Source organism: Capra hircus, chromosome 7 (genome assembly GCF_001704415.2).
Source record: "Capra hircus breed San Clemente chromosome 7, ASM170441v1, whole genome shotgun sequence".
NCBI lineage: Eukaryota > Metazoa > Chordata > Mammalia > Artiodactyla > Bovidae > Capra > Capra hircus.
The window spans coordinates 56,545,976-56,560,631 of NC_030814.1; the positions used below are offsets into that span (position 1 = coordinate 56,545,976).

The 14,656-nt window shown below is 41.8% G+C and overlaps 1 protein-coding gene across 3 annotated transcripts in view; it reads right to left on the reverse strand.

Annotated features, from left to right (window-relative positions):
• ARHGAP26 (Rho GTPase activating protein 26) overlaps nt 1-14,656 on the reverse strand; it is a 481,157-nt gene that overhangs the window by 313,137 nt on the left and 153,364 nt on the right. For all 3 annotated transcript variants that reach the window (XM_018050208.1, XM_018050206.1, XM_018050207.1), the window contains exons 8-10: nt 13,792-13,921; nt 11,699-11,799; nt 4,251-4,345 (exon numbers count right to left, since the gene is read on the reverse strand). In XM_018050208.1, the coding sequence (XP_017905697.1) occupies nt 4,251-4,345; nt 11,699-11,799; nt 13,792-13,921 (326 nt within the window). The remainder of the gene's footprint in view (nt 1-4,250; nt 4,346-11,698; nt 11,800-13,791; nt 13,922-14,656) is intronic.

Below are 14,656 nucleotides of genomic sequence, written 5' to 3' on the forward strand. Positions count from 1 at the left end.
AGTCTCCTTAGATGAGCAGAAATGTAAATCATCAGGAATAAAAGGCAAAAGAAGAGAGTACAAAAAACACACAGCATTCACGGAACACCTACTGTGTGCCTCTTTAAACTGTTAGCCATGTGAGGACTTTCTGAAGAGCACAGGGTAGCAAATACGGGAACAGAAATGTGTGTGCTGCTTTTATTCAACCACCATTAGTTTACACACCAAACACCAACGACAAGAGTGAGAAAGCACTCCTCAGATTTCAGTCAGCAAGGTGACTGCTCAGCAGCAGCCCCAAGATCGAAGTACAGAGAGCACTGGGCTCATCACTTGAAAACGCTTCTAAAACACCCTGAGTTTTGAGGCAGCAAAAGTGCCCTCGGTTCAACTGCCACCTGAACCTTGGGTAAGACTCACCCTCTAAACTGCAGACCCCTCCTCAGTAACATGAGACACTTGAGCACAAGTCTCCCTGGGCTGGGTAAGGATTACATGAAATTACATGAAGTGTTCAGCTTCCAGAAAGTACTCTCTTACTGCTGGTCTCCTCCATAGTTACCTAAACAACTGGGTTTTATTGCGGGTTTTACTGTTGCTTTATTCCTAATACTCTGTATCAGAGACTGGTGATCATTTTTTCTACTAGCTATATTCTCCTCTATCAAGCTAAGAATTCAGCTCCTTAGCAAAGGAGCCTGAGTTGTTTTGTTTTATTTTACTGTTGCTTGTTTTTAACAAAGAAAATGCTTTGGTACACTCTGAGAACACTATACTAGGATATGCCTGCTCTGTAATACAACAACTGTGAGCAAGAAGAGAGGGCAAGAGAAGACCTTATTCTCAAAGTGGACTTCAGGGTCCCTCTTGCAGAAAGGCACACTGTGTTGGTCTGGGGCAGGAACAAGAAGCTGCCTTTCTCACAAGCACCCCTGTGGATGTTGAGAGTGGGTGGTTCTCACCACACAGTAAGAGACACTGGTATCTTCAACTCACAACACTGACCTCCTAGAACATTACTTCCTAAAGGCTACAGTTTCAGCTACACAATGACATGAAATATCAGCACTGAGCCTAAAGGATAAAAGTAGTCAATCTTCAAACCCCACAACTTCACATATTCTAAGTCAAATAAGTCACACTTTAGCATGTAGTAATATCTTCATAGAAGAAAACATTAATAGCTACTACATAAATGTTCATCTGTGCTACATACTCTGGGAACATTCTAAAACTTCATGCTGTTAGATATAACCATTCTCTCACTGACTTTCACATTTCCCAGGTGCTAAACTTGCGTTTCACCCCTTTGCTTCTCCAACTCAGCAGGCAGAAGCTAAGAAGTCTGTGGAAGGCTGCAAACACAGCAGGACAGCTAGCAGCATCCCTGCCTTGCTAAAGCACACTGGAGGAAAAAGAGGGGTGCAGGCGTCTTCCAGAGAAAGGGCTCTATGCAGAGTTCTCAGGGATGCCTCCCCTGAGCACATGCAAATGCCTTTCCCTCTCACCTCAGTTTCTTCCTGGATGTGGGAGGAAAATGCAGAAAGATGCTAAAGAAAATGGTGCCAATGGTAACCTCATCTTTGAGACCAAAGATGATGACCTGTATAGAAAATGGAGAGAAGGCGGTTCGTGGATGTTCTGTGTTCTTTCAGGTGATGGCCAGTCAAGTGCAACCACAAGAGGAGACACAGAAGGGACTCAAGGAAACCAATTTCCTTATATTCAAGGGTGCTAGAAACAGGATGCCTGGAACACCACATAGACCACGTGGGAAAACACCAGCATCATCTAGGAGGCAGAAGTGGCTGGAGAGGAGAGTCCAGACTCTGACCTTTGTTAGAGTTTCTGCAGCAAAGGCAAGGCAGGGCCAGGTCAACTGTTTAGGACTGGCTAGTTTGAATAACTTCACAGGTGCTAAGCTGTGAGAGCAGTCCCTAGGGGCCTGGTTCCTGGCCTTGGATGGTTCAGGCAGAGGAATATTGCCTCCTGGGGTGCGGGGGCCAGTGGAGGCAGCGTGGCTGTGGACCAGGGGTCCACATGTCAGTGGTACTCCCCAGGTTCAGCCCTCAGATGACTCCAAAAACTGGCCAGCTCTGAATAGGGCAGGCTCTCCCCAGGCAGAACAGCATCACAATACACTGAACATTAAAAAACACAAATAATACAACAGAACCCTCTACTCCCTTCCTGCTTATTAAGAGGAGATTCAGCAGCCTCATTCTGAACCACAACTGAAACCTCTCCATGTCACGCCAAGAAAACCAGAGGCAATGACTTGAAAGAAATGGACTTCCCAAATACACTCAATATGTTGAATGTGACACATTTGCTCACGGCTTATAATTGGGACGTGCAAAGCTTTTCTGGCCTAACACAGGGGGAAGGTGGTAGGAAGTGTTGGCAAGGGTGGAAATGAGATAGAGGAACCATGGCGAGTTTTAATTGCCTAAGAAGCAACTCTTTACAACTTCTGGGAAACTTCTGAAGAAGAAAATGACTCAGCTTCAGAAAGTGTCACTGACCTCATTTCCAAAATAACAAGAGCTGCAATGTAGGGGATGCCCTTGTTCAAGAAGCCCTAATATAGATGGCCACCTCTGGGAACTATTCAGCTGACCAGCATCACACAATAGGGCTCCATTTCCACACAGACACATCCACTAATCCATTTTTCATGGACGTCAACAAATATGAATTCTTACAAATTCCAAACTTGTAATAGAGAAGAGAGATGTCTACAAGGGCTCAAAGCATCCAGACGTAGGATTTGTTAAAAGTCAAGAATAATCTAGTTTGTGGTGCACTTTTCGCAATCCCCCTTTGCTACCCCAATTCCACCTACTCCTCCATACAGCCGTTCTCCATTCCCTTCCCCTCTCACAACCCACACACAGCAAACAACTAGGGCACTCACTTTTCTTTACAAATTATATTTATTGCTCTGCATTTAGATGGTAGCTTTTGAAATATCAAGTCAGATAACCATGAGGGACATGCTAATTAATAACTAATAACAATTCACTGATGAACATTTATTATTTGCTAGTCTGCCAAGCATTTTATATGCCTTATCTTCTTGAATCCTAATCATTCCTGGAACTAGGCATTATGACTATCTTCATTTTCCAGAGAAGGAAATCAAGGCCTCTCAAGATTAAGTGACTTGCCCAAAGTCATATGGCTACTAAGCAAAATTTTACTAAGTCAAAATTTAGATCTGGGTTTCCTGACTTGAGAGCCAAAAGTATAACTAGATTGCTAATGAGACACGGTTAGTTTCTACAAATGTCCAATTTAGGCTACATGGGCATGCTCTCTCCACGGGCACGCTATCAGCCTCAGGGACCACACTGCAGGGACACATGCACCACAGAAGGCATCTCACCCCTGGCAGCACACGGAGCAGAACACGCCAGGTGGTGCCCTCGCTCCAGAGCCTTCAGAGCTGTCATGAAGTGGCCACAGGTAAACGTCTCAGGGAAGATAGAAAGTACTGGCCTGACAAAATGTGTACCTTTTTCTTTTTTTTTTAATAAAGGGAAAAAATTAAACAGCATGACAAGAGAATCATGCTGAGATCTAAGCATCTTTGTGCTAGCACTGCTGATCTTGAATAGACAGCTTAAATAAGCTTAACTCATGGCATTCATTCAAAGAATTAACCTGTTGCCAAGTAAAGTGTCTCAGAGAACTGGAATGCTGTCAAACCAGCTTAACATCATGAAATGGTACAACTTAATGAGATTCTATAAATCTCGAGGAACACAACACAGAGCTTCCTCTCCAAAGACTGATTTCACAAGTGGTGTGTTTTCTTTCTTGGGGGCATACACACCACAATAGTAGGCGAAATGCTGTAAGTAAAAGCCCCTTTTTGAACTGAGCAGAACTTCTACTTTTCCTTTTATCTAACTCCTTTTGAATCATTTCATAAAAATTCTAAGTAAAAAAATCTCATATAGCTGATACAATTGTGCTAAATAGATTTCTCTAAACATAAATTCACCTTCCTGAGACCTAACACACATTCCCAAGAAGGAAGCCCTGACATTAAAAGAAAACCAACGAGGGCCTCAGTTCCAAATGTAAAGCACGGGGGTAGAGATACTGATTTCCGCAAATGAGCAATTGGCCTCTATTCTAAATGGAGGAATGGAGAAGGGAAAGAGGGGGTAAAAAACCAGAATATTCTGACTGGATGGGAAAGGTAAGAAATTCAAAGTCAGCAATATTTCTTTCCGAGAAAAAGTGTGACAGCTGCTCACCTGTCTACTGCTTCCACGTCAAAGCAAAATCTCTTCTCAATGGAGTCTGTTTTCCGCCGTGTGCAGGATTTGAGGGTGACTGATTCATCTTCTCCCTGTTGGGAAGACACAGACAGTCAAAATGAGGCTAGAACTCGGGCCATGCTCCTCTCCTGGACAAAGATGCCACATAAACAGGAGTGATCATTTCATCTTCTAAGACCTGAGTATTCAGGACCACAGGAGGTTGGTCACCAACTTCCTCAGGCCAGAGCCTCATGCAGATAAAATCTGTGAGCCATGTTTTACTTGGAGCCCAGCATCCGAGTATTGATAGATTATGATGGTATAGCAGCAACACATGCTAGATTAAACTCTTGTTGGTATTGTTTTAAATAAGTTTAATCTACAGGTTTGATAAGAGTTGAAACAAGACGACCTTGAGGTCCTCCCCCCAATTCTGAGCTTCTATGATCTTGGTTCAATGGTCACTTCTCAGGAAAACATTCCTGAAAATACACCAGACATGCTCACATAGCACCATGTACCCCCCCTCCTTCCCTCATAGCACTGATCACAGCTGAGACCTGCTGCTGCCCTAAGGGATGATTCAAATAATGTCTCTCTCTTCATTAGGCTGCAAGCTCCCTGAGGGCATGTACTAAGCCTGTTTTTTACTTGCCCTTGGGTCCCCAGAGACCAAACAGTCCCTGGAACAGAGTAGGTGTGCAATGAATATGTTTTAACAGCTTTTTGAGTATATATATTTAAAGTATGTACTTTCTTATTGAAGTATAGTTGATTTACAATGTGTTAATTTCTGCTGTAGAGCAAAGTCACTCAGTTATCTGCATACATATTCTTTTTCAGTTCTTTTCCATTATGGTTTATCACAGGATACTGACTATAGATCCCTGTGCTATACAATAGGACCTCGTTGTTTATCCATCCTATCACTCAGTCGGGTCTGACTCATTGTGACCCTATGGACAGTAGCCCTCCAGGCTCCTCTGTCCATGGAATTCTCTAGGCAAGATACTGGAATGGGTAGCCATTCCTTTCTCCAGGAGATCTTGAGTATAATTTTTAATGTATAATATATTGCATATGTTTAAGCAAACAACTTATGAGTTTTGACATCTGTATACATCCATGAAATCATCAACACAATCAAGGTAATGAACATTTCCATCAGCCCACAAGTTTCCTTGTGAGTCCCTTTATAATCCATCAGCCCTCCACCCAGTCCATTCCCAGGCAAACACTGAATCTGTTCTGCCACTACAAATTAGTATGAATGCTCTGTAACTTTATACAAATGGAATGCCTTTTTATGCCAGACTTCTTTCATTGAACGTAATTCATTTGCTATTCACTCACGCTGTACGAATCAAGGGTTTATTTCTTTTTACAAATGATATGATTAACAAGGGCGTAATACCCAAAATATATAAACAACTCACACAACTCAACAACAAAAAAAGCTAACACCTCAATTAAAAAATGAGGAGAAGACTTAAACAGCTATTTTTCCAAAGAGGAAATGCAGATGGCCAACAGACACATGAAAAGCTGCTAAACATCACTAAACATCAAAGAAACACAAGTCAAAATCACAATGAGATATCATCCTACTCCTATCAAAATGACTATTATCAAAAAGACCACAAATAACACATGTTAGTGAGGATGTGGAGAAAAGGGAACCCTTGTACACTGTTGGTGAGAATGTAAATTGGTGTAGCCACTGTGGAATACAGTATGGAGGTTTTTCAACCAACTAAAAATAGAACTACCATATGACCCAGCAATCCCACTCCTGGGTGTACGTACATCCAAAAGAAAACAAAAACACTAATTCAAAAAGATACACATACCCCAATGTTCATAGAAGCATTATTTATAATTGTCAAGATATGAAAGCAACCTAAGTGTCCATCAACAGATGAATGGATAAAGAAGTGGTACAGGGCTTAAGAATCCGCCTTGCAATGCAGGGGACACTGGTTTGGTCCCTGGTCAGGGTAGACCCCTCATGCTGTGGAGCAACTAAGCCCAAGCACCACAACTACTAAGCCGGGGTTCTAGAGCCCATGAGCCACAACTACTGAAGCCTGCGCTCCTAGAAGCCTGTGCACCAAAACAAGAGAAGCCACCACTACCGCTCTTCACAACTAGAGAAAGCCTGCGCACAGCAACAAAGACCCACTGCAGCAAAAAAAAAACATATGTATATATCTACTTTAAAATAAAAGAAGCAGGGTGTGTGTATGACACACACACAGACACACACATACAACAGAATACTACTCAGCAGTTAAAAGAGAATTAAACTCTGCCATTTGCAGCAACGTGGATGAACTTGGAGGGCATTACGCTTATTAAAGTAAATCAGAGAAAGACAAATACAGTATAATATCACTAATCTGTGAAAGCTAAAAAATGAAACACACTTGAATAGAACAAAAAAGAAACAGACTCACATAATATACAACAAACCAGTGGTTATCAGTGGGAAGAGGGAAGGAAGGAGCAGCAAGATAGGGGTAAGGGATTAAGAGATACAAATTACTATGTACAAAATAAATAAGTTACAAGGATATATTGTACAGCACAGGGAATATAGTCAATATTTTATAATAACTATAAATGGAGTATAACTTTTAGAAAATTGTGAATCACTGTTTTATACCTGAAACATAGGTAGTATTGGAAATCAACTATATCTCAATAAAAAATAAAAATTAACATTAAAACAATGCAGGCAATTTTTTTAATCCATGGTACAAAACAAAGGAGCTTTTTTCTTTCTACTATTGGGTAGTATTCCATTGCACAAATGGAATGCAACAGTTTTGCCACACAGCACAGCACTAATTTACTGCTTAGAAACATAGAGGTTTCTGACCCTGATTTCTTCTCTTCCTGTCACAAAGGAATTTTTTAGGGTTCCTTTTTCTCCTGTATTTGCCAGTGTTTCTTCCTAAACTAGGGGGAAAATAACAAACTTGCCTAGTCTGTTGAATAATAGGAAATGTGACTGCATATGGTAAAACTTAATCACCCACTAATATCAAAATAGCACATAAAACACAGAAGACCTAGGAAGAGACAGTCTACATTCACAAGTCTTACACTATTGTCTTTTACTGAATGGCAAAGATTAACTTCTCAGATTGAGAACTGCTCCTTCTGCAATGCGTAAATGTATGCCCATAAATGCACAAGCATATGTACTTCTGACCATGTTAATATCTAACTCTATTTCTGATTTAATGGTGTTGGACTGCTTCCCACTTTGAAAGTTTAGGGGGAAGGTGGTTTAGTCGCTAAGTCGTGTCCGACTCTAGTGACCCCATGGACAGTAGTAGCCTGCCAGGCTCCTCTGTCCATGGGATCCTCCAGGCAAGACTACTGGAGTGGGTTGCCATTTCCTTCTCGGGGTTAGGGGGAGGTGTCCCTGAGAAACAGGAGAAAACAGAGGGTCTATACAAAACTGGCAAATATAAGCAGAAATAAGAGGAATATAAGCCTCTGTTCCAAAAATGACCATAACATACCAGGAAAAATCTATAAAGACAATCTGTTCAAGTACTCATGGTTTTAAAAAATGGGGGAGAGAGATAACGATCACTTATACAAACAAATGAGGAGTTACAACCATGACAAACACTGCAAAAAAAGAAGCATGCTGTGCTACAAAAGCCTAAATTAAGGGGGTGTAACCTGGGCAAAAAGGTCAGCAGAGGCTTTCTTGAACTGAGACCAAAGGATTCATAGGAGATAAAACCAAGAACACAGATCTGGGTGAAGAACAGCAGGTGAAGAGGCCCCCACAGTCAGGGTCCATGGAGCCCTGGAGGAGCGGAAAGGAAGTCGGTGTGTCTGGAATCCAAGAGCGAGAGTGAAAGAGGACTGAGGAAGACAGGGACCTGATCGTGCAGATTACGGTCTGTATCCTGCGAGCAGTGGGAACATAATGAAGGGTTTCAAGCCAGGGGAGGGACAGGGTCAGCCCTGGGCTATTCCAGGGCTCCCACAGAGAGGGGCCTCATCTCACAGCGTAGAACTCGGGGTACTGTCTTTCACCACACACAAGCCCTGTCTCCATGAGGACGCAGAAAATCTGCTCACATCTCCTGGACTGAAGTGAAAAGAAAAGCAGGTACTTTCAAAGGAAAATAACTCAAATGCAAAGAAGGAAGCAGAGAAAGGGTGGATAAAGAGCATGTTAGGAAAAGAAAACACCCTATCACCTATTTAAGTTTATCTCCAGCTCCTAAGAGAGCTTTGCATAAACACGTAACACACTGACATCACATGTTTCTCCTGTATAAATTAAGAAGATATCACCTCTGGACAGCCAGTCTTCATGTCTCTTCCACCCTGAGGCTAAGGAAACAGAGAGGTGTCATGGAAAGCCATTATTTTATATTTATACATTATTATTCTATTTGATTTGCCTCAGAATCAGGAGATGCCAGCTCCAGAATCAGGGTGTGAATACTGGCTTTAGTACTTACTGATCATATGATCTTAGAAATCACTTTCCCTCTCTAATCCTCAATTTCCTCTTTTGTAAAGGAGGAAAAATGGATCAAACAGGATGAGAAAGGACAATATTTTAGAAAATGTAAAACATAATATAAATATAAGTAATTATTACTAGAAAAACAATTTCATATAATACCAAGCTCCCAATATAGCAGCCTCTGTGTCAGCCTCTATTTTCCGCCCCAAAAAGTTTATATACTCTAATACATATAAACCTCTTCACAACTCAGTGAGGTGTTTCCTTTTATCTCACTAAAGTCTAAGGAGTTCGAATCACTCACCATAATTGGTTTCTGCCCTTCATTTTTAAGTGTGGTAAGAAAGGAGTAGAGAAAATACAAGAGAGTTCCTTCACTCCAGGCTTAGGAAAGCACCAGATAAACAGTCCCAAAAGAAATGTGAGAGAATAACTCAGTGAAGTTGATTTCTAGAAGGACTAGAAATTAGAAAAGAACTATGACTTGGTCTAAGAAAGGCAGACCTAACCCTATTTCCATTTCATGATAATAAGTGACTCCTATTAACAGAGATTGTTAATATTCCTTCTAACTCTATAATTTCTCTATGTTTGATCATTTCACATGTCTATTTTCCTGCGATTATTTATAAGTCAACTCTACCCCTAACAGGAAACATTAAAAGTGCCTTGACTTTTTTTTATGCTTTGATACAAGGAAGGACAGAGATGCTGACCAACTCCAGTGTTGTGGCCTAAGAAAAAGAAAGTCAGGAAGAGAAACTGGAAGTGGCAGAGAGCAAGGGGGCATCTTGGGGGAGCAGCTAACAATAATGACAACAGTGTCACACATCACTGACCTGGGCAGTCTAACCTCAAAGCCAGTGCTGTTCACCTCTACACTGCAGTGCCTGCATACATGCAAGCAAACCCAACAGGATGCACAAAAATGCACCACAAGGAAGGCCATGGCTGGAGTACTACAGAGGACTACCTTATCAACAGATCAGACACAGCTGAAAAATTCTTTACACTAAAGATAGAACCAGAGAAATATTCAGAACACAGTCCAGAGATTCAAAGAAATGAAAAATATAAATATTTTTTATTAAAAGTATTTAAATATCTCCAGAAAGAGAAAATAGAAAGAATGGGGAGGAGGGGGAATTCAAAATAATAATTGAAAAGAATTTTCCAGAATTACTAAAAGACACCAATCTGCAAATCCAGAAAGGCCAAAATGCCTAAGCACAACAAATTACAAAAAAAAAAAAATTCACAGAGAGGACCAGCATAAATAGAATACTGAAAGGAAAAAGAAGAAGAAGATGTAATGTGCAGCCAGAGAGAAAAGACAGAACCTAAAAAGGCAATGCAGACAGACGGAGCACTCCTGGAGGAAAGGTGAACACTGGGGCACAGCAAGGCACTCCTAGCAGCAGTCACCCCACAAATGCAGCCTGGCACTTCTAATGATGGCCACAAGAACGTCTTTCACCCCACGTGCTCTTCAACGTGATGTGACCAAGACAGGGTCTGCATCCTCTCCCGCTGCAATGGGATGAGCTCAGATGGGCTTTTATAACTGCTTCAACCAACACAGAGGGCCAACGTAAGTCTAGATCATTAAAAGGCGATGCAGTGTCTCCTTTTGTTGCTGGAAGATTCACTCCTGAAAACGTTAGCTGAAAACGTTCCTGAGCCTGCCATGCTATGAGGAAGCCCAAACCAGCCCACATAGAGAAGCCAGAGAACAGGACTTGGAACTATACAGAGCAAAAGAGAAAGAGGGAAGAGAAGAAAAGAGAAGAGGAGGTCAGGAGAAAGCAAGATATCTGATCAGCCCAGAGTTGCTTCAAACCCTTATGATCCAGTTCCAGTCACTATCTGATTGGAACCATTTGAGAAACTCTAAGCCCAAACTTATTTTTTTTTACTTTGCTGACTAAGGTCTGTCTAGTCAAGGCTATGGTTTTTCCTGTGGTCATGTATGGATGTGAGAGTTGGACTGTGAAGAAGGCTGATCGCCGAAGAATTAATGCTTTTGAACTGTGGTGCTGGAGAAGACTCTTGAGAGTCCCTTGGACTGCAAGGAGATCCAACCAGTCCATTCTGAAGGAGATCAGCCCTAGGATTTCTTTGGAAGGAATGATACTAAAGCTGAAACTCCAGTACTTTGGCCACCTCATGCGAAGAGTTGACTCATTGGAAAAGACTCTGATGCTGGGAGGGATTGGGGGCAGGAGGAGAAGGGGATGACCGAGGATGAGATGGCTGGATGGCATCACTGACTCGATGGACATGAGTCTGAGTGAACTCCGGGAGTTGGTGATGGACAGGGAGGCCTGGCGTGCTGCGATTCATGGGGTCGCAAAGAGTCGGACACGACTGAGCGACTGAACTAAACTGAAGCCCAAACCACTTATCCACATGATCCCCAAAGTCCTTACCCACAGAAACTGTACGAAATAACTAAAATGACTGGTGCTGTTTTAAAAGTCACTAGTTTTTTTTTCTGTTACAATAAATAACTGGAATAGATATCTGGAAAATTGAAATGATAGATAGATAACTGGAACATCTAAACTGCCAACTGGCAGTCCTCTAGGTATCAGATGAAAGTGATGTATGGCAAAACCAATACAATATTGTAAAGTAAAAAAAATAATAATTATAGAAAATCAGTTTCACAGGATGAGGTCATCCAAGAATTTCTAGTATCTAAACATATTAACATATCTAATATTGCATATATGTGAAATACAAGAATCTCTTAATTACAGCTTCTAACACAGCTTATAACTAAAAATAATCATCTTATTTATCTACTTTATTCTGAAACTACTATATAAAAATGAAGAAAATTACAGTGAACATTGGAGGTGTTACTTCAAACATGCATTACACCCATCATATGCTAACCAAGTAAATCAAACATGAAATTTAAAAATGAACTCACCCCCTTTCCTCCTGACTTTTGGTCAAATGGTACCATGGTGATTTGTTTAGAATCCCGTTGATATGTACAGTAATGCTTCACCCAGGAAGTTCCAAAGTGACCTGCAAAATAATACTCTCCATTAAACATCTCTACATGTCCACTGCATACTGGACAACACAGAACATGTAATTCACAACGCTCACCTATCCTTAAACTGTTTCTAGGGGCAATATATTCTCCACACCAGCTAGACAACCACAGGCAGAAATCTGATCTCACACGCTCGAAGTGAAACTAACCCAGGACTTTTCCCAAGGACCAAGGAAGACTTTTTCCCACTAAATGCTGCATCTGGTGGGTCTTAAAATATAATGGAAGCAGAGGTTCTCTGGGGAAATTAATTCATTTTCCCATCATCGATTCCCATCTGACGCTTCCTTCCTCTCCCGACAGGAGTAAGATGACTGAATAAGAACACAGCGAGGCTCCTCAAAATGCCCGTCACCGTCCCCATCTGGTGCAATGACTTCATGCTTCCCACACAGCTACGGTGTGATCACGTGCACAGATATACAGGGGTTCTGACCTACTTTCAAACTCCTAATTTTTACTTCAGCAGAACTCAAGAAGATCTGAAAAGCAGACAAGGAAAACCCAGACACACTAGACATGTGAAACAGAAGTAACTATAAATACTCAAATGTAATCTAAGTGTTTGTCCCTCAAAATTATCCCTCGGGAAAGAGGCAGGTGCCCTGAAGACAAATTCTTACAGTTTCTTATTTTATTGGTGCCTGCCCAATTACTTTATTTCAAACAAAGTACTATTAGGAGAAAAAGGCATAATTGGCATTGTTAGCCTGCAAAGACCTCAATCAATATGAGTTCTGGATGCTTATAGAGATTGCATAGCAGATATGATTAAAAAAATAATGATAACATGAAAAAAGATTTAGCAGACACTTAATAGGTATTGTTCAGGGTATGAATACCCATTGCAAGTGTTGGATGTCACTTAATACACTTAAAAAGCAACGGAGTGTTTATATTGGAGCATCAAGAACAAATGAAAACAGCAACTATTCTCATGTGTTTTTGTGGCTTAGAGAATAAATTCCAGTGATGGCACAAAGATTTCAAAAGTGCTGTGTATGTAGCTTCTGCTTCTTACAAGCCTTAACAAGCTCATACCTGTAAGAATAAGGGACATAAAACTCTCATCACAACTGATACTCCAACTTCAAATCCCATTCCTACACCATTGTCACCAGGGAACAATTTTATGCCCAAGCAAGTTTCTGAGCAACCACTACACAGAATAATCACTGTAAGTATTTTGTTTCATAGGAAACTTCTAGGAGTGAAGACATTTAACAATCCTAATCAACAGTGCCCAGATAGGAGACTATAAGAAGAACTATCCATTAAAGGAAAACAATGCCCTGTCTTTAATCTCTAGTACTGCATGCATGAATTAAGTCTGGGAGTGCTACAGCCCAGTGCATAAATCTGAGTCATCACTGAAAACCCTATGTTAGCAGCACCTAGCATTTCTTTCGTGACGTCCTATGGGCAAGTCAATGGCCCTTCTCCCTGGCTTGTAAAGTGAGCTTTTGTTTCTACTTTTCATAAAATTTAATTGTTGGAATGACAGGAGTTGAAGTGAAGAAGGAAAGGGCCAAAGTCATGGTAGTTTAGGCCTTGCTGAAACAAATCTCAAAAACAACTATTATTAGGTCTACCAAAGGATATTACTATAAAGTCTGGTCAGTTAGACCTCTCCAAGGCCTCTACACCAAGGCTGTGGTATGTAAAGCTGTACTGAGGGTATACAGGAACCTCAAGAGTAGAGTGACACCAAGAGGAGAGGTGGCACCGCAGAGCCTATGAATTCTGGGTTGCAACAGAATTCCAGTTACACAGAAAACATAATATACCACTAGGAGATAGACAAGACCTGTGGACAGCATCTTTTCCCTAGAAAGCTGAACTATAAAGTCATTCTCCTTTGACCAAATAAATGTTCCATGTCAGGCACTACTGGGTACACCCCCAGCTCCTGAGAAAAAAGGCATGAGTACAGCCACGCGCCTGGTTGGCCTGGCACTCACGTTTCTCCTGGACGTAGAGGTACCCTTCCATAGTGTAAGGACTGATGGTCTTGTGCTCAAGGGGATTCTCCTTCATCTTCTTCATCAGGGATTCCACCTCCGACCTGGTGCCTTCAAAGCGATTTCTTGTCTAGAATGAAAGGAATTTTATCCAAATCAATGAAATGAAACCCTCTTTGTTTCTCCAACACTTCAGAGTATCAAGCTACAGAATCCCAGATCTAAAACCAAGTGAGAAATGTTCAGCTATCAAAAAATAAGGCAAATGTTCACTTTATTGAAGTATATTTTGGCCTGAAAGCCCTATCCAAGAATGACTCTCAAATTCTAGGGACCATCAGAATCACATGGGGAACCAGCAGGAAATGCAACTGACCAGTCCTCACCTCCAAAGATAAACTCATCACCTCTCAACCCAGAAACGTGCATTTCTAGCAAGTGTCCCAGCAACTCTGAGGCAGAGGGCCCACAGCAAGACAAGCCCTCCACCAGCCTCTAGGACAGAGATGCTCTCGCCCTGGCTGTTTGCTGACAGCTTCCTCCTCAAATGCCACTGTTCCATGTAAGGTTCCCGCTCCCCCAGGACAGCCTGCACCACAACACAGGGCAGCCCAGGGACCACCGCAGCTCCAGGGGGCCTGTGCCACCAGCTAAGGCTGCACAACTCCTCCCTCTGCAGGGCCTGCTGCCCTCAACTCTCTCACAGGCGTTTTCACCCACACTGCCTCCTGGGAACCTGCTCTGTGTAAATCTCCGCTTCAGAGCCTGTCTTCTGAGAAACCCAGCCCAACAGGAGGCCATACTTCGTGAAAGCTCGTTCAAGACCCTGCAACTTCCTGTTCTCAGAGGCACCACAGGGAACAAT